The 17,541-nt window shown below is 39.0% G+C and overlaps 1 protein-coding gene across 4 annotated transcripts in view; it reads left to right on the top strand.

Moving 5' to 3' along the window:
* Positions 1-17,541, top strand: part of NUP153 (nucleoporin 153) — a 46,433-nt gene that overhangs the window by 24,707 nt on the left and 4,185 nt on the right. For 3 of the 4 annotated variants that reach the window (XM_080338928.1, XM_080338931.1, XM_080338929.1), the window contains exons 9-20: positions 988-1,134; positions 1,860-1,912; positions 4,380-4,512; positions 5,959-6,096; positions 6,888-6,980; positions 7,215-7,305; positions 7,586-7,705; positions 9,275-9,889; positions 11,748-11,942; positions 12,409-13,248; positions 15,144-15,506; positions 17,229-17,501. In XM_080338928.1, coding sequence (XP_080195054.1) covers positions 988-1,134; positions 1,860-1,912; positions 4,380-4,512; positions 5,959-6,096; positions 6,888-6,980; positions 7,215-7,305; positions 7,586-7,705; positions 9,275-9,889; positions 11,748-11,942; positions 12,409-13,248; positions 15,144-15,506; positions 17,229-17,501 — 3,061 coding nt within the window. The remainder of the gene's footprint in view (positions 1-987; positions 1,135-1,859; positions 1,913-4,379; positions 4,513-5,958; positions 6,097-6,887; positions 6,981-7,214; positions 7,306-7,585; positions 7,706-9,274; positions 9,890-11,747; positions 11,943-12,408; positions 13,249-15,143; positions 15,507-17,228; positions 17,502-17,541) is intronic. The other variant, XM_080338930.1, reaches the window with a different exon arrangement.

A 17,541-nucleotide genomic window follows, 5' to 3' on the forward strand; every position in this document is an offset into this window, starting at 1 on the left:
GATCCATTCCAACTCAACTGTTCCAGTTCCAATTCTATTTACATTTAGAAACAGCAATGGACAGTCCTTTACTCGTTCACTTACTATGAACTTGAATAAAACACAGTTTACTCAGGGTTTCAAAGTGAGTATAATAATTATTAGAAATACGTACTTTTATTCACTTTGTAGGTAGTACAGCATGAATTTTATTACCAAGAGGTGGAGGATACTGGGAAATTAAAGCTACACTGTAAACACAGTTGTCCATTTATACTAGTTTAAATAGTAACATGCATCCTCATTCTGATTCTTCTGATCCTTAAGACTGCAGATTTTGGGGACTTTCTTATTTCACAATTCAGTTGTCAGTTTTGCAGAATGTACATTGCTTTCTGTTAAAAATTAACTCCTGTCTGTGAAAATGCTTTGACAAGGAAAGTCAAACCAGTATTTTAAGTGCATCTGAAGCAAATCTAAAGCATTGGAACATATTTTAATGAATGAGACTATTTTTAAATTGTTTTACAACATTTACTTTTTTATTTTTTGGAAAGTGTGGCTTTCAAGGAGGAATATGTAGGAAAAATGAAAACCAGAAGCCTCTATAATTAGCTGCTTAACACTTTGAATGTTAAATTAATAGATTAAACCAATGAAAAAAATACCACAATGTGGGCAGAGGAGAGGAAAAGATGGGAGCATATTATAGTAACATGAGTTATTTTGTTTATAGTAACACGAATTATTTTGTCTATGAAGTTAACTGCCAAATTTTGAAATAGGATTCAGTCAGACTTTGGCTACTTCTGTAGCTTTTTGTATTTCATAACTGGTTTTCTGGTGATTTCCATCTGCAAGCTAAATGCTTTCAACACTTCCAAATAATTTTCACTGGGTGCTGAAACTGATCGGAGGTTTATAGTTCTATAACTTTTTCATCAGTAAATGCTGCAGTAATTTGGGTGGATGTGCAAGGATAAATTGATTGCCGCTTCTTTTTCAAAGATGGAATCACAGCATCCACCTGTCCAGAAGCTTGTGACCCCGAAGGCCATCTCTCTGTCAGTGAGTCGGACTCAGTATTTTAAGCCTTCTCTGTCTCCAGCTGCTGATTCTGGCAAAATTCACCAGGGGGTGGATACAAAGCACAAGGTAAGTAAATTTTCTGGTCCTTATCTGCTTTTTACAAGTTTGGAATGTCTCTAGTGAATTATTCTACTAAGTTGCTCTTTCTTGGCAAGGAGTACGGTATGTTTGAGGTAAGCATTAAGACAGTGGGAGTCATTGTGACGGAGATACTTTGAGGTTTTATGGATTTAATTGTATTTTTGGAACAGTAAGTGGCTGGTGGTTATTTTCAGAACAAGATGATGTGCTATTGGATCAGACTATTCTCAGTGAAAGAACGTTAAAATACAGGAACAACATTTTCCTTTTTGTGTGCTCTCATACACTAAGCTGTCTGTTTATGACGGAACATGCTGATGTTGTCTATAAACTCTTTGAGGTGAGCTACAGGCTCCCAGTGAGATTTCTGACAATAAGCTTAATTATCTGTTCTGATCACTTTGCTGTAGATGAAGTCCCTGATAAACTTTACTTAAAAAGATTGTCATCGCTTTCAGAAAAGAAGCACCTGTGTTTCTAGTATCAATCTGAATGTAAAAATGACCTGGTGTTAATTCTTTGGCATTTTAGGCCAGAGATCAAAGTGGATAGTCATACTGCTTAGGGAACAAGCTGAAGTAGACAAGTTATACTTAGTGGTATTAAAAAACAAAACAACAACAACAGACTACAAGTAGTTGTCTTTGCTTTGTGTATAGTATATAAATACATTCAGATAAATCTTGAAATAAATCAAACTTAACTTGCAGGGCATGAGAGAGAAGAGTTTTCCTACAGAACAGCGAGTAAAGCCATCTGAAAGGTATGACAAATCTATTAATTTAAAACACTTGAAAGAAGAAAGCTCTATCCTTTGTCACTACAGCCTGCATGCCTTTCGTCTTCTGGAAGGGCAGTAATAGTTCTCAGTAAAGGGAGCTGAAAATAAAGTGAAAAATTTGTGTTATGAGAGTTTAACCATTTGTGCATCTTGGTGTTCATTAGGGGACAGCTATTAGTTTCAGCTATTTATTTAATTCTTTGGAGTCTGAAAGCTTTGTCCTAAAGGAATTCTTTCTGAAAGATTCTTTATAAGGTGAAGTGGCTTACTTACACTTCAGGAGCATATTTAGTTTTTAATTCTTTCTTAAAAAAACAAAAACTTGGAGGAAGATTGGGGTTTTTTTCTTATGTTCGTTTCGTGGATAAGTCACCTATCTGCTCTGTGAGTTTGCATGAGAAACAGGCACACTTTAGAATCATCTGAGGCCAAATGCCAACTTCTCTCTAAAACACAAAATTCCAGGAGAGTTAATAATTGTACATCTTGAGGAGTCTGGAGTGTGTTACAGTGCTTGCTTGGTTTAGGGAGAATGACTTCACCTCCAGATAATACTGGTGGCTGTTCCTTCTGGGCATCTAGTCTTTTGGGTATTGCATGAATTAAGACACTTTGTATTCAAAGGATACCTTTTTCAGAGGATTTGTCCTTTTCCAAGAACAGCAGGGAATTGTATTTTGTTGTCTCTGTGTTCATCTTCCAAGCAATTCTTATGTTGCCTTGGGCATTCTTTGGCTTGCAAAAAAACCCAAACAACCAGCCTTTTGTTTTGGCATCTAATATTTTGACTTCACAGCCACACCTTTTCCGGAGTGTAAAAGATTGGCTCTAAGGTTTTGGCATAGGTGCAAACAGATGTTAGGTTTTAATTGTGGGTTTTTAAACTGCTCTGTATTTTCTTTGATAGAACTCCTTTCTTCTCCATGAAGAAGACAAATCCAGAAAACTGATACTGCTCTTTATTTGGTTCACAGGTTTTACTGCCATGTTCTACTTTTGTCTGTAGAGTAGATGATCCTTTTTAAAAAATTCTTTTACAAAGCCAGTCTCTGTTTGGTGCCATTTTCTGGAGCAGGAATGTAACACTGAGAAGGGGCAGCTGGCCAGAATCCCTTTGTGTAGTTAATGTGTAGTACTTTGGTACATCTCTGTTCAGCCTACCAAGGTCTATTTAGTTTTTAAACTTGGGTCAGAATTGTATACTGGACTTTCTTCCTTGAAAACAGAAGACAGTCTTTGCCCTTTAGAAGCTGGCAGGTGTTAAGAGAAAAGAGGAATATGGGCTATTACAGGCAGTCTGTAATTGTCTGAATAAAGCTCTATTTTGACATGGGTTTTTTTTCAGAATTCAAATTGATTGTCAGTTTGGATTAGAGAAAAGTTTGAGCATATGGCTTTGAGGATCTGGCTTCCTCTCTGTGGTTACAGTGCTGAGGAGACTGTTCACATGTATGTGACAAGTTTAGACCAATTCTCTTCCTCAGTCTTCTGGAAACTTGACCTGGTGTCTTCCAGGATGGTCAAATGTACTTTTGTAATGACTGACTGCTTGGCTGCAGGGTAAATTTTGATATGGTAATTTTTTCTAGGGATGCTTCATTTTGATGTCATCCTGCTTTTTATTGTTGTTATTCTGCAGTTTACTTATGGTTTAGGGTGTGGTTTGGGGCTGGTTGATTTGTTTTGAGGGGTTCTTGTTGGTTTTTTGTTTTCATTTCCCTTCCCACTTGGATTAGGGAATCTTTCTGGTTTGGATCTCGGCTTCTGTAATGAACAGAGAAATGCCTTTGTATGGCTTACAAAAGGGATCTGTCTTCATGTCTGAAAAGACTTGTGGAGTGTTGGAACACCCAAACATCTCTGCTGCTTCTGCTGGTGGCCCCAGGAAGGCCCGAGCTGCTTTGGGAAGGTTTTGCTGTATTATCTTGCCACACAAGTTTAAGCCTCTCTGTGTCCATAAGAGCTGGTGGCAGCATTTCATGTGCGATGCACACGCATGCGTGCGCGCACTCTCTCTTCATATGTATTTTTAGTCGTTCTTTTATGTCCCTGCAAAGATACTTGCTCATCACAGAATCACAGAACTGGCAGTCAAAATTTCCACTGTCTAGGCTATTAAAAGAAAACATTAGAAAATAACATTCTAAATCAGTTCTTCTATTTCAGGGCTTCTGGCTTAGTCATCATTCCTTTATGGATGTTGTGACTGTTCCTTATGTACGTCCTGCTCATTGCTGCTCTTATTAATGCAGCTTTTGCTGCTTAGAACATCAGATACTTGCCAGCATTTAGTGACTTGTGAAAACAGTTTATTCTCATTAGAATATGTTAGTTTTAGGACTAATAGTGGCTATAATAGCTTGAAACAATTAGTTGACTTTTATTTTCACCTTTTTTTTTTTCTTTTTTCTTCCTCTTCCTCAACCTGCGCATTGTTATTTGGTGCCAGCAATTTGACATACCCCAAGTTCAGTCCTCCTGCATCCAATGGTTTGTCTTCAGGAGCAGGAGTGGGTGGTGGTGGCAAGATGAGAAGGGAAAGAGGAGTACACTATGTATCAAAACCCGGACAAGAAGAACAGGTAAGGGACACTGAGGTTAATTGCTCCCACTGATATTACTGACGTAACTGGCAGAGTATGCCCAGTGTGTCGCCTCATAGTAGTTTATAATAATGCCACTTCAGTTTTATGGGGGTTTTGCTGTGGATTTCAGGGCAGGCTCCAATTTATTTAAGTGCTTCAACTTCAGTTTTATATTTAGTCATGTTATCTTGGAGATGCCTTGTACTATAAAGTTTCTCATTAGCAGTTGAGTAAGGAATTTTGTTGGAGGTTTGTGTAGTTTTTATAAAGGAATGATGTTTGAAACAACTGCCAAGTAAGTAAACCAAGTTATTTAATTTGCTATTTCATATTTAAGTCAAGTAGAACAATACAGGCCGTGAGTTTGAAGCAGAAGACAGTGTTCTGCATGTCTGCTAATGATCATTCACAATTTTTGGCACTTAATAAACTGATTGTGAGGCGTTTTTTTTCTTCTTTTAATGGTAAAAGTCCATTTAATAAAACTATGGTCGTGGCTATCCTGAAAATTATTTTCCCGATTGGATGTTATGTAAGCTGCCTACTACTGGATCTTAAATGAAGATATTTTAAATCATTCGTCTGGCTGATGCAAGAAGAAGAAATAGTAAATACTGGAGAATGTTTCTGTTAATACAAATGGTCTGAACACTGAGGTCTAATGAAGTACATGTAAGCTGTAGGATGCATTAAATTTCTGTAGTGCCAACTTACATCTCTGTTTAGTCACTTCTGGGTAGATCTGAGTACTACTGTGCAAATTGTGATTAGATTGGCTATTCCCATTTAAACTGTAACTAATCTAATCTTGATAAGACCAGATGTTTTTAAGATACACTGGTTTCTAAGTTAGAAATTTGCGTCCTGATACATGATGTGGACTAGATTTACCAGAATATGATCTTCTGTGCTGCTGGTCAGGCTTTCTTTGTTGGCTTTTTGTGCTTTGGTTCAGTTTGGGGGTTTTGGTGCTCCGAGGAACCCACGTACTTATTTAGACGTTATCTTTTTCCAAGTTCACTGCAGTAGTGACTTGAGAAACTTTGGCAATTGTACTGCCTAAGTGCAAGAGGAACACTTTCTCATTTGTCTTGAGAATGTACTCTTAATTGAAGGGATGAGAGGATAATAATAAACATCAACATCTGATCTGTGCTACTCTCTGTTCTGCACAGGTAACAATTTAGAGCTAACTTTCAGTGTTCTTACTGGGCAGGTGGTGAATGTAGTATCACATGGAAACAGGTCTGCCATAAATTAGAATGACCTGGCAGACTGAGGTGAGCAGGTTAGGATTCCTTTTGAAAACTTGCTTTGTCTTAGGCTGTAGATCCCTCTGTTGTATTTAAGTTTGTTATGAAAGTAAGGGTGGGTCAGGGTAGGAAAAGGGTATGTCTTGTAAAAGAGAAAAATTAAAATGGACAACAATTAATTTACATCTAGGAAGTGGAGGAACCAGTGCTACCGAAAGTACCCCTACCCATCAGTACTGCATCACTGCCTTCGTTCAACTTTAGTTTTCTTGCCAGTAGTTCTGTCTCATCGTCACCAAGCACTGTTTCAACAGCAGTGACAAACAAGGTAAAGCTTTGTGGTATATGGTAAATACTTTTTTAGGACATGCATACATTTGCTTTGTTGCACGTTAACTTTTTCCATGGTGCTCATGAAACTAAGCATTATTAGTTTATATTCTGTTGAATAAATCAGGGTTGTATTCAGTTTGGAGGTACAAGGAGGCATAAAGTTTTTGATTGGGCCTCTCTCCATCTTATAGTGTGCAAAATTCTGGTTAGCATAATTGTATAACTGTTTCAAATGCTATGAACATTTTGTTGGGATTTTCTGCCTATTTTAAATTGTTAAATTAGAGGTACTGTTAATGGTCATACAAGCTTAGTGTAGAATATGAGCCTAGGTTGCAATAATTGGAATATTAGTGCAATAAAATAAATATTCATCTGTTCCAGACTACTTGAAATATTTTTGTATGTTTTGATGCAGATATCTGCTTTAACATGTTGAGGTATTTGCTGGAGCTCTGACTACAATTGAGCTGAGTTAGTTTAAGGTTCTCAAGCTGCCTGGTCTGCTTTTCCATATATTTATTATATTTAGAACTAAAAAGCATATCAGTTTTTTTTCTCTTGGTTTTTGAGATTTGGTTTTGATGATATTGTGGTATATGTTTACTTGCAAGCTTCATTTTCTTTTATTACAACTCTTCTCTGTGGATTAGAAATAAATATCAAACATCAGATTTCCCAGCTTCACTGGAGAACATCTGTTAGGTAGTGAATTCAGGTAGAAACTGTTGTTTCACCAGGGTGTTTTGCTTTTAGATACAAACCTTAATTCTTTTGAAAATACAGGTACAACCAGCAAGTAATGTTGGCAGTCCTGTGTTCAGATTTTCATCTCCAATTGTGAAGTCTGCTGAGGCAGAAGTGCTACCTCCCTTGTCTGTAAGTAAATTAAATAAAGCTCAATATTTTCTCAAGCCTTTAGTATAATATTGCAGAACAATGAAGCAGAATTGGTCCTGGTAAAAACAACAAACATGGATTTCCGGCTTATAATTTGTCATCCAGCATGGATGCTAAAAGTTTGAAGACTGGATTTCAGATTTTAATTTGTGTGTGAAATTTGATTAAAGTTTCTTTAGCTTCAGAATCTGAAAAATCTCTCTTTTTTCGTAGCAGATTGGGTTTACATTTAGTGTTCCTGTTGTAAAATCAGCAGAGCTTTCTGGATCCAGTGATACACCAGTGACATCCCTACTCACTCTAGGTAAGAGAAATTTTAGCATTTCAAATCTGAAGTACTGATTTTCTTCTTTTGTATATTAAATAGTTGATCTGTCTATTCTGAGCATATTACCAATTCCAGGCAAGGTGTGTTTTCAGTGACAGATCTCCTTTTAACCAAATGGTAATTATAAACTGTTGTAAACAGGGTAGAATCTTGAAAATTCTTGTATAAGAAGTTGGAAGTTCTTGCTTCTAGCAAATGTGAATATATTTGAAGTGGATCTCCTTGTGAAAGATGTTTTTTCTTTTGTTTTTTAAAGATACCACCACTGTAAACAGCACCAGCAATAAGAAGGGAGAAAAAGAAGAATACAATGGCCCCTCCAAACCTGCAAAGGTGTTAAAGGAAGGAAGTGTGTTAGACATTCTAAAAAGCCCTGGTGAGATACTGAACTCCTTTTAAAAAGATACTGCAAAAAATATGGTAGCATATAACCCTGTTGTTTTTTTTAAAAAAAAAAACAGCACCACCATAACAACAAAACCACTTTGTCACAAGTAATGCAATGTTAGCTATGAATATACTACAAACATAGGAGAGCATTATGTTAAATGTTGCATCTGTTAGGGTGGATCTCCCATTCTATTCTAAGTGGCATTTATTGCTGCAAGAAAAACTGCAACTTCAAATCAGATGCGTTGCTTCTACTATATGTGTTAAGATGTAATTGTAAATGAAGTATAAAGAGGATTGGTCAGTTAATCAGTGTTTCATTTTAAGTAAATAAATGCTTTACAAACATTCTTCTTCTACCTTCATCATCCCTGGAAATTAAGAATAGTAAAGACAGTTTCATTTCTCAAGATTTTTCAAAAGCTGCAAGTCTTTTGACCTTAAATAGGTAGTGTGGATTCAATCCTAAATTTTCAGCAGAAGTGGGCTGTTTCCCTTTAAAACCCTTTTCTGATTTTTATTTTTAAGCAATTGTTTTCAACTATTTAATAAAGTGTCTATGTGTAGATTTTTTTTTTTCTTTTAAGAAAAAGGACTTTAATTAATTTGATCTTTTCCCATAAGCCTTCAGTTGCATCAGGACTTTTTTTAATGAAGTGACAAATCTATGGACTTCTTAAGGAGACAGCACCTTTTTACTTTTGAAAGAGCTAAGTGAGAGAAAATACACTCTGCATTTTGTTTAAGGAAAGACCTATAAGCAAAGTGACATTAATTTGCTTTATCAGTTAATGAGAAGCAGGTTCTAAATCCACACTGTTCAAATACTCCGCTTCTGATACCAAACTAAACAAAAAACACCCAAAAAACCCCAAACAAATCAACAGAACAAAAAAACCTCGTCATTTTACCTTTGCAAGTAATTTGAGCTGCAATTTAAGGTGCATTGCCATACCATTGTCTTTAGTGTTTCCATATTTGTAGTTCTTGTTTTCTGTTAAACTTGGCAGTTTTAATTAAGGAGTAAGCCTGTGTCCAGTGCATTTTGAACAAATATTATGGATAACAATTGTTCCATTGTCTTTATTTTTATTACTTAATTAATATTCGTATCTGTTTGGAAACACCATGTGGATTGCTGCGCCAAGTAAACGTGAGTCATCTACTATGGCAGAAATAGCTTTAGGAATTTGATTTGATGGGGCATCGTCTGTTAAAAAGGAATAGGATTATTTCTAGTCTGTGACAGTCAGCTTTCAGTACTGTTTGTTCACACTTGTATTTACCAGTGAAGATTTGTATCTAAAACTTCCTTGGAAATGAAGAGTTAAATCAAGCTTTAAATAAATGTTCTGTTGTGTCCCAGTGCAGCATATGAAATTTCATCCCCTTAGATAAGATTTCCAGGGACTTCCTCTTGCAGTTAGTTGGAATCTATAGTTGTAACCTTTGGCACTTGGTTTAAGTTTGTGCCATCTAGTATTATAAGTAACTTACATGTGGTGAGGGTACTGCTTTATCAGTGAGATCTTTTCCTGTTTATTTTTTTTTCTAGGCTTTACGTCTGTGAAAACACACTCCCCTACGCCTGCACAGCCTGTTACAAGCACAGAGGTCTATACAAGACCTGCAATAAGTAGTTTTTCTGCAGGTAAAGACACCTCTAAACAAGCGTCCTCGTTTTGGCAGTCTGACACACGTGACCCGTGTCTGCAAAACGAAACCACAGATGACAAATGTGTAACATGTCAAGCTGCTAAAGTGTCAACAGTCGAGAGTACGAAGCAGACGATAAGCTCAAGTCCATGTGTCACCTCTAAGGCAGCGGTCCCTGCAGCAGGAACATTGGGCTTTGATGACAAATTCAAACCAGCACCCAACACATGGGACTGTGATACCTGTCTGGTCCAGAACAAACCTGAAGCTACAAAATGCATAGCATGTGAGACACCAAAGCCTGGAACAGGAGTAACGCCTGCTCTGACATTGCCAGTGGTCACAGAAAACTCGGTGACAGTGACATCCTCTTCCAGCAGCACCGACACAACAGTCACTCTGGGGTTTGGAGACAAATTTAAGAAGCCAAAAGGCTCTTGGGACTGTTCGGTGTGCCTTTTATTAAATAAGGCAGAAGATAGCAAGTGTGTAGCTTGTCAGTCTGAGAAACCAGGTATGTTCTCCTCCTTTCTGTTGTTTCAATCTAAGCCTCTGTGCATTCTTTACAGAATAAAATACATTACATATAAAAAATACTTTCAGCAGCGTCGCTGTATGCCAGACAGGATGGATTAGTGCCTGTCTGCAGGAATGGTTACAGGCACTTCTAAGGTCTCAGCCCAGATTCAAGCCTGTCACATGAATTAAACTGATAGTGAAATGAATTAGTGCAGAGTGGCATTGAAGCCCTGCTTTGCAGGTGGTGAGGAAACATGACTAAACTGGATGCCTTAATCAACTTAAAACCAATTTACTCATTTTCGTCGTGGAAAAATGCGAAGAGTTAAAAATTACTATGTTTTTTCTGTTTCAAAATGTAAGTAGAAACAGTATTTGGAGAACATGGCCGAAAATGTCTCCACTCAGCACTGTGTGCTGTTGAGCAGAGGTGTGAAGCTAGATTTCAAGACAGTGTCATCTTTAACTAGTCATCTTAAGCTAAAACAAACCTGTATGTTCAGCTATGACTGTGAAGACCAGGGGTAGACTTCCAGAGCATGGGTGACCTTGTTCTGGAAGGTCAAGGTCCTTCCAGACCTTGGGGAAGTGGGTGCCTTCTTCAGTGCAGAGCTGAGTTGTTTCCCATTCTGAGTGTGGTGAGTGTTATTGTTTTTAAAGCACAAATAATTATTTTAGCACTAACTGTCATTATACTATTATGTCAAAAACCACCTTCGCAAATGTATCATGGGGAAAAAAATATCTAAGATGGGCTAGATTGTGCTTTTGGAATCACGCTCTACAGTAAGAGTGGAATTTCTTCAGATAAGATGATACATTTCAGAGGGAGGTTATTCTCATGGACTTTCAGCCTTAGAGTGATCAGCTGGCACATTTATCTGAGACTCCAGCCATTGCGAGGGGGAGTTTTGGAAATGTGAGGAGTTTGCCATGACCATCATAGTGCAGAGAATTGCACAGTTATGTTACATCTGTGAAGGGGAAGAGTAAGGCAAGTAAAATGAGAGGATAAAAATTCTCTAGATGTGCTGCGGAAGAGAAGACGTGTTCCTGTCTTTGTTTTGAATTTGAGACATTATCTTCTGCCTCTCCTTCAAAAGCCACCCTCAGTGGTTTAGAACTGTAGGTGAACATGACAATTCTGTGGTGCCCTTGTGCCTTCTGGATCTCCACTTCAGTCTGCACGCTTAGGCAATCTGGAGTTTTCTGTTGGGGTGCAGCATCAATGACATCTCTTCCTCTACAGGGGCGAAAAATCAGAAGGCAGTTGTCTTTTGGGCCTCTTTGTAGAAGTTTCTGCTGCTGTTTAAGACAGTGTAGCTTGTGTACTGAACACAGAGTTGTGGGTTTGGAAACTGAGTTCCTCTCTGCTGTGGTTTTTTGTTGTTGGTGGTGTTTTGTTTTGTTTTTATCACAGTGTAGTTTTGAACATGTCTGTCTTTGGGATTTGGTGATGAGTCATTCTGATAAATTCCAGCCTTGCATCACTTGACAGTGATCATTAATCTGTGTGGTGCTAACTTTGACTAAGTTACTTGTGCCACCAGAAATTATTTTAGTAGTTTTAGTTGAATACACCACCTTTCATTTACATCTGAAATAGGCTATGTTGCTGTATTGTATGAACTGCAGTTGCTGTTTAAATGTCATTCATTCAATTTGCCCTTCAAATCATATATAAAGATGAATATTGTTTATATTCTCAGATTGAGTATGACTTGTAGTTTGATGTTGTTTTACTGTTGCACCTGTCCGCTTTGTAATTTAGTGAGAATTTAAGAGTTTCTTAGAAAGTTCATGTTCACTTTATCATTTCAGATGGATGATTAACTACCTTGCTTATTTCTCAGGGAGTTCAGTGCCTGTGACCAGTAGCAGTGTTTCTGCGTTTTCTGCTCCTTCTGGAGGATTCCTGGATTTAGACAAATTCAAGAAGCCCGAAGGAAGCTGGGATTGTGAGGTCTGCTTGGTCCAAAACAAAGCAGAAGCCACAAAATGTGTAGCCTGTGAAAGTGCAAAGCCAGGCACCAAAGCAGAGCTCAAAGGTAATACTTAATGGGAAAAGCAAGGGTGTGCATTCTCTAGTCTTCTTCCCTTCCCTTTCCCCTTTCCTTTGAGGTATGGCAAAATTGTTCAGTTTTCCTTTAGGAAAGGTAACATGCCTCTGTTTACATACCCTGTGCCCAGAAAAAGATTATGCTTTTTAGAGAAGAGCTAGCATTGGTATCATAGTTGTTCTTTACAAGCCTTATGTGTTGTTCATTTGGAGTTTAGACTTTCAAGTTAGCAGCATACTTTTCAAAGGCAGGTGGTGGACAGAAGAATACTATTGCAAAAAGGTGTATATAGAGAGGAAGTTTAGAATTTTCTTATTTGGTTGGTTGGTTTTTTTGTTTGTTTTAAACAGTTTTGACTGTGAGAAACTCAGGACTAGAATCCCAGCCATGTAGCTAAAGCCTGCATGTATTACACCATATAGTACTAACTTAACATTATTGCTTGTTTCTGCAGGTTTTGGTACTGCTGCTGTGTCCACTAATGCCACCATGCCAACCTTTGCATTTGGTGTCCAGTCATCCTCCTCTGAATCTTCTCATACATTAGGTAGCACAGGAAATTTTAAATTTGGAGATCACGGGAGCTTCAAGTTCGGCATTGCATCTGAATCTGCATCCTCCAACACTGGGGGATTTAAGTTTCCTACTAGTTCAGCGGACTTCAAATTTGGAGTTTCCTCCTCAGACTCTAAATCAGAAGACAGTAAAAAAGAAGGTAAAAGTAACAGTTTTACCTTTGGACTTCCATCTACAAGCAGTCAGGCTCCTTCAACATTTCAGTTTGGGACAGCGAGCCTGGGACAGCAGGAAAAGAAAGAGGAACCAGTTTTGGGAAGCTTTGGTTTTGGCACGAGTTCTACTTCTTCTTCCATAGCTGTCAATGAGAATAAAACCGGAGTCGGTGGCTTCACTTTCGGAACTGTGGCAGAAAAGGAGGTAGCATCGCCCGCTCTTGCATTTAAGAAGTCAGATGAAAAAAAGGATGAACCCCTTTCAACAAAGGCAGGCTTCTCTTTTGGCATTGTGGAGGCTGCACCTGCCTCACAGTTTGTTTTGGGAAGGACAGAAGAGAAGCAGGACTCTGTCACTTCTGCTGCTCCATTAGCATTTAGAAAGAAAGCCGACAATGAAGAGCTAAAGGCACAACCGATCTTCTCAGCTGGGATGGCTGAGCATACCAAAGAGGAGAGCACAGCAAAACCTATTTTCAATTTTAGTTTCGCTAAACCGTCGGAGAAGGAAAGTGAGCAGGCAAAGCCGACCTTTGCATTTGGGACACAAACCAGTAATTCAGGTAAATGAAACATCTCTCGTCTTCGCTTGTCAGCTCGTGTCCATCAAATAATACTTTTGAAGCCACATTGGACAAATTCTGTGGGATTTGATCTATTGCTGCATTAGAGCTTTAGAAAAGGTTTAATTGCTGCCTGCAGCCTGTCTTCAGTTTTGATTGTTGGTGTGTAGACAATACGTACCGAGTCCTTTTTACCTCTGGGGAGATTTAGGTTGTATATTATTAATGAGAAAAGGTTCTTCCCCCAGAGGGTGGTGGAGCACTGGAACAGGCTCCCCAGGGAGGTGTCATGGCCCCAAGCCTGACAGTGTGCAAGAAGAGAGTGGACAAAGCCCTCAGACACATGGTGTGACCTGTGGGGTTGTCCTGTGCAGGGACAGGAGTTGGACTCCATGATGCTTGTGGGCCCCTTCCAACTCAGGACATTCTATGATTTCAGTGAGTTTTAACACTAGGTTTATACAAGAAAACTGCCACACCTTAAGGAACCTGTATCGCTTCTTGTATGAGTGGAGAAGTTGTATTGTCTCGGTGGTAGCAGCACAGCTGTAGTATGGAGCAGTATAGAGGCCTCACACTGGCACTGTTTTCCACAGTGAAAGTGGATGAGAGAGGGACTGTCTTATTCCCATGTACTTGCAGCTGTGCTGCTGGGTGGCCCACTGTTTCTCCACTGCTACAAAGGGATAAAAATCACTTCACAGATATTAATTACACAGTTCTGTATTCCTTTAATTTCTTGAAACTCTGGAGTTCTTCTGTGGTGATCACTGTGCGGAAAAATTGTAGCTGTTGAATTCCATTTGTATGACATAGCAACTGTGGTTTAGAGAACGGAATTAGTTCCTAACTTCTGAAGTGATACGGAAAAGGACAGCAGTAAGTAACCCTGAATAAAAGCAATACATAGGTTTATACTGGGTTTAATCAGTATTCTTAGGTTGAACTGCTACAGAACAGGCAGGTTTTTGGAGGATTGTGGGCTTTGGGGAGGGGAGATGGGTGGGTGGGTGGATGGATAGGGGGTGTTGAGGTTGGGTTTGTTTTGTTTTTACCTGCCAGGTAAAGTTCTGGAGTTTGGTTGAGTAACAGCAATTTGATGAAGCACCTTGTGCAAAAAGGAAATCTTAACAAGTGTTCTGAAGAATGGTATAGTCCCTTAAAAATTGCATAGATGAAAAGGGGTCATAACTGCTGGAAAAAAGATAGTAGGAAATCTGAAAAAAGATCACAAATCAATAATGAGAATTAGACCAGCAGCTTAGGGAAAGCTGAAGAACGACTTTAGAGACAGCTCTATTCTAAGCTTGTAAAACTGCACTCGTTACTTTATAAAAATGGTCTTAATGGAGGGTTGTTCTCTGCTCCTAAAAGCGGGTCTTGCAGGTGCTTAAAGTACAATGACCTCAGGCTTGGAAGAGTTAGGAGGATGGTAAGCTTTGCGTGAGTTACAGCTGTATGCACCGGGCTGTATTTTTGAACAAGTTACAAATGCACCTCTATTGCTGTGTTTTTCAATACTGCCCTTGAGCAAAGCCATAAAACTTAGAGGTGATTGATGTTGTTCTAAGAACATCTGAAACATTTCTGTTCAAAGTTCAGAAGTACCGGTTAAGACTGGTTCAGGAAATGACAGCCAGTGCTTAGTGCTTATAAGCACTGAGGCCTAAATAGACTGCAATGGTGTCCTCATTCTTCACAATTCTTCCATTCCTTTAATTGTAGATGGGAGCAATCAGCACAGTAAATCTGGATCTTACATAAGTGACAGTAGCTGGCATAGTAGCAGAGGTGTCATTCAGGACTGCTCTTTGTACGGTGATTGAAACAGGAGTCTACTTGCTGTGCTTTGTTTGGCGTTTCCGTTGTGGTTGATGTACTGCTCTTCCTTTCAGATCAAGGAGTAGCAAAGCCATCCTTCAGCTTCTTGAGCTCAAGTTCCTCCAGCACGGTCGTACCCACCACTTCAGCCAACAGCAGCAGTGTGTTTGGCAGCGCCATCTCTTCCTCAAATCCTCAGCCTGTTCCCGCTCCCTTCGTGTTTGGACAACCCAGCAACACTGTGAGCAGCTCTGTTTTTGGCAATTCTGCAGACTCTGCAGCATCCCAGTCATTTGGCTTCTCTCAAGAAAACAAACCAGCAACAACATCTTCCAGCACCGGCACGGGGTCATTTCTCTTTGGTTTGGGAGCCAGCAGTACCAATACAGCAAATTCAGGCTTTAACTTTGGAGCCACAACCACATCAAGTTCAACAGGTACATTTTAAATAGATGCTCTTCTCGTTTTTGCCATTACATAGTGGATCATACTGTTTCATTAATATTTTACTTTGGAGAATGTGTAGGCCAAATGCATGGAAGTAGAGAAAAATATTGAGTATTTATATCCAACAGCATAAATTTGGGCTCAGTTTTTCATAGTCTGGGAAATACAGTTTAGCTATGAACGGGCAGCGGTGTTGTTTTATGCAAAAGACAACCCTTTACTGGATTTCAGTTCAAATAGGAACTTTTTCTTCTAAGAATGATAGTTCCTCTCCTCACTGTCAGTCCAGTGCCTACAGTTACAAGTCAATGAATTACAACTTTCTTGCCTTTTCTCTCCCATACCTAAAACTCCCAAGTGTTGTAAATAATGTCAAGATTTGCAAAATCCTTCCTTAACAAGTATATAGGAAGACAGTACCTTACATGCAATTGCTGCTGCTTTAGGATTGGTTTCTAATAAGCATTATGGCCAGTGTTTGTTAATTTTCTAGCAGTTTCAAGAAGGCAGTGATAATAATCTATAAAGTTTCCTCACATTTTATGTTCACTACCTCACTGCATGAATTTAGCAGTACAATACTAAATCTGCCAAAGCATGTTTCCCCTGCTAGCCTCACAGTATGTTGGAAATAAAATTGAACCAGTGAGGAAGAGACTTCATCTAGTTTGATGTGATCGCTTAGCCTTGTCATTCACAGAAATTAAATTTGCACACTGTTTTTGTGTATCAGAGAGAGAAAACAGTCCTGAATTACAACCACCAGCAGATCAGTTTAGCCTTACAAATCAGTAATTTTCAGTGTCATTTTGTTAGTAGGCGACGCCATATTTCAAACATCTTCTCAAAAGGATTTATTTTTTTTAATGCGGAAGTGTGGATTAACTCTTACCAGTTATCTGTTCTGTTCTTGTAAAGAAAAGCAGCAGTCAGCCATTCCAAGTTACGGTGCAATGGAGGATATTTTCTGTTGCATGAAGATGGCTTAAATTGTATTAATACTGCTGTTTAAAATGTCCCCTTTTGCGTAGCACATCTACTGTGTGTGTCCAGAGTCACTGTTCAGTCACGTATTTTCGTTTCACTATTTCTGCTGGCTGTGCAGAACCGAAGCAGCTAAACAAACAAGCTGCTTGCTTGTTGATGTTACACAGAGAAATAACTCTGCTAAACAGAGTTTTTCAGTACAGAGAGATCACTGCAAGCATGATTAGGCCTCCAGAAGTTGATAATGGTAAACACTTGGGCAGAGAGGGGTGCACTCGCTGACAAGGAAGATTCATGTCCTCCTAGTAAATCAGGAGCTGTATTTTGCATGTTTGAAAAATACAATTTGAATGAATATTCTGTGCATGATATAAACAGATTTTAGTAAATACAAATTAAAATGTGTTATTTGTGGGAATCTGTTTCTAGAACATGAATGTTAACATAGTAATATGAGTCTAGACAACTGATGTATCTGATATTTAATTTTGTCTGACTCTCATAAACTTGGCGTTTCTTGTGTTACTTACAAGAAAAGGTGCAATTCCTGTTGTGTTTGGTATAATATTTGCTTTATATAATCACACAATTAGTTTGAAATTAAGATGGGAGTATTCAGCTACCAGACTTGGGAAAGATGAGTTTTTAGAGCCTTTGTTTCTGGATTCATCCTTGTGGGGGGCAGAAATTCTGCATATCTTGACATTTCTCTTCTGTTCCCCAAGGGTCATCCTCTTCGTTTGTGTTTGGCTCTGGGCCTTCAGCACCGGCTGCCGGCCCGGCATTTGGCGCCAGTCAGGCACCAGCATTTGGCCAGAGCCAAGGGTCCAGCCAGCCTAGCGCTCCAAGTTTTGGATCACTGTCGACGCCGTTGTTTTCAGCCGGTGCTCAGCCTGCTCCTCCTGCCTTCGGCTCGGTGACAAGCAGCACTCAGCCCTCACTGTTTGGACAGCAAGCGACCCAACAGCCGGGTTTTGGCTCCGGTGCCCCCAGCGCTGGTGAGTGCCAACCAACCTCTTCCCTTTTGGTCTCACAGAT

This window comes from Nesoenas mayeri, assembly GCF_963082525.1.
Source record: "Nesoenas mayeri genome assembly, chromosome: 2".
Taxonomy (NCBI): domain Eukaryota; kingdom Metazoa; phylum Chordata; class Aves; order Columbiformes; family Columbidae; genus Nesoenas; species Nesoenas mayeri.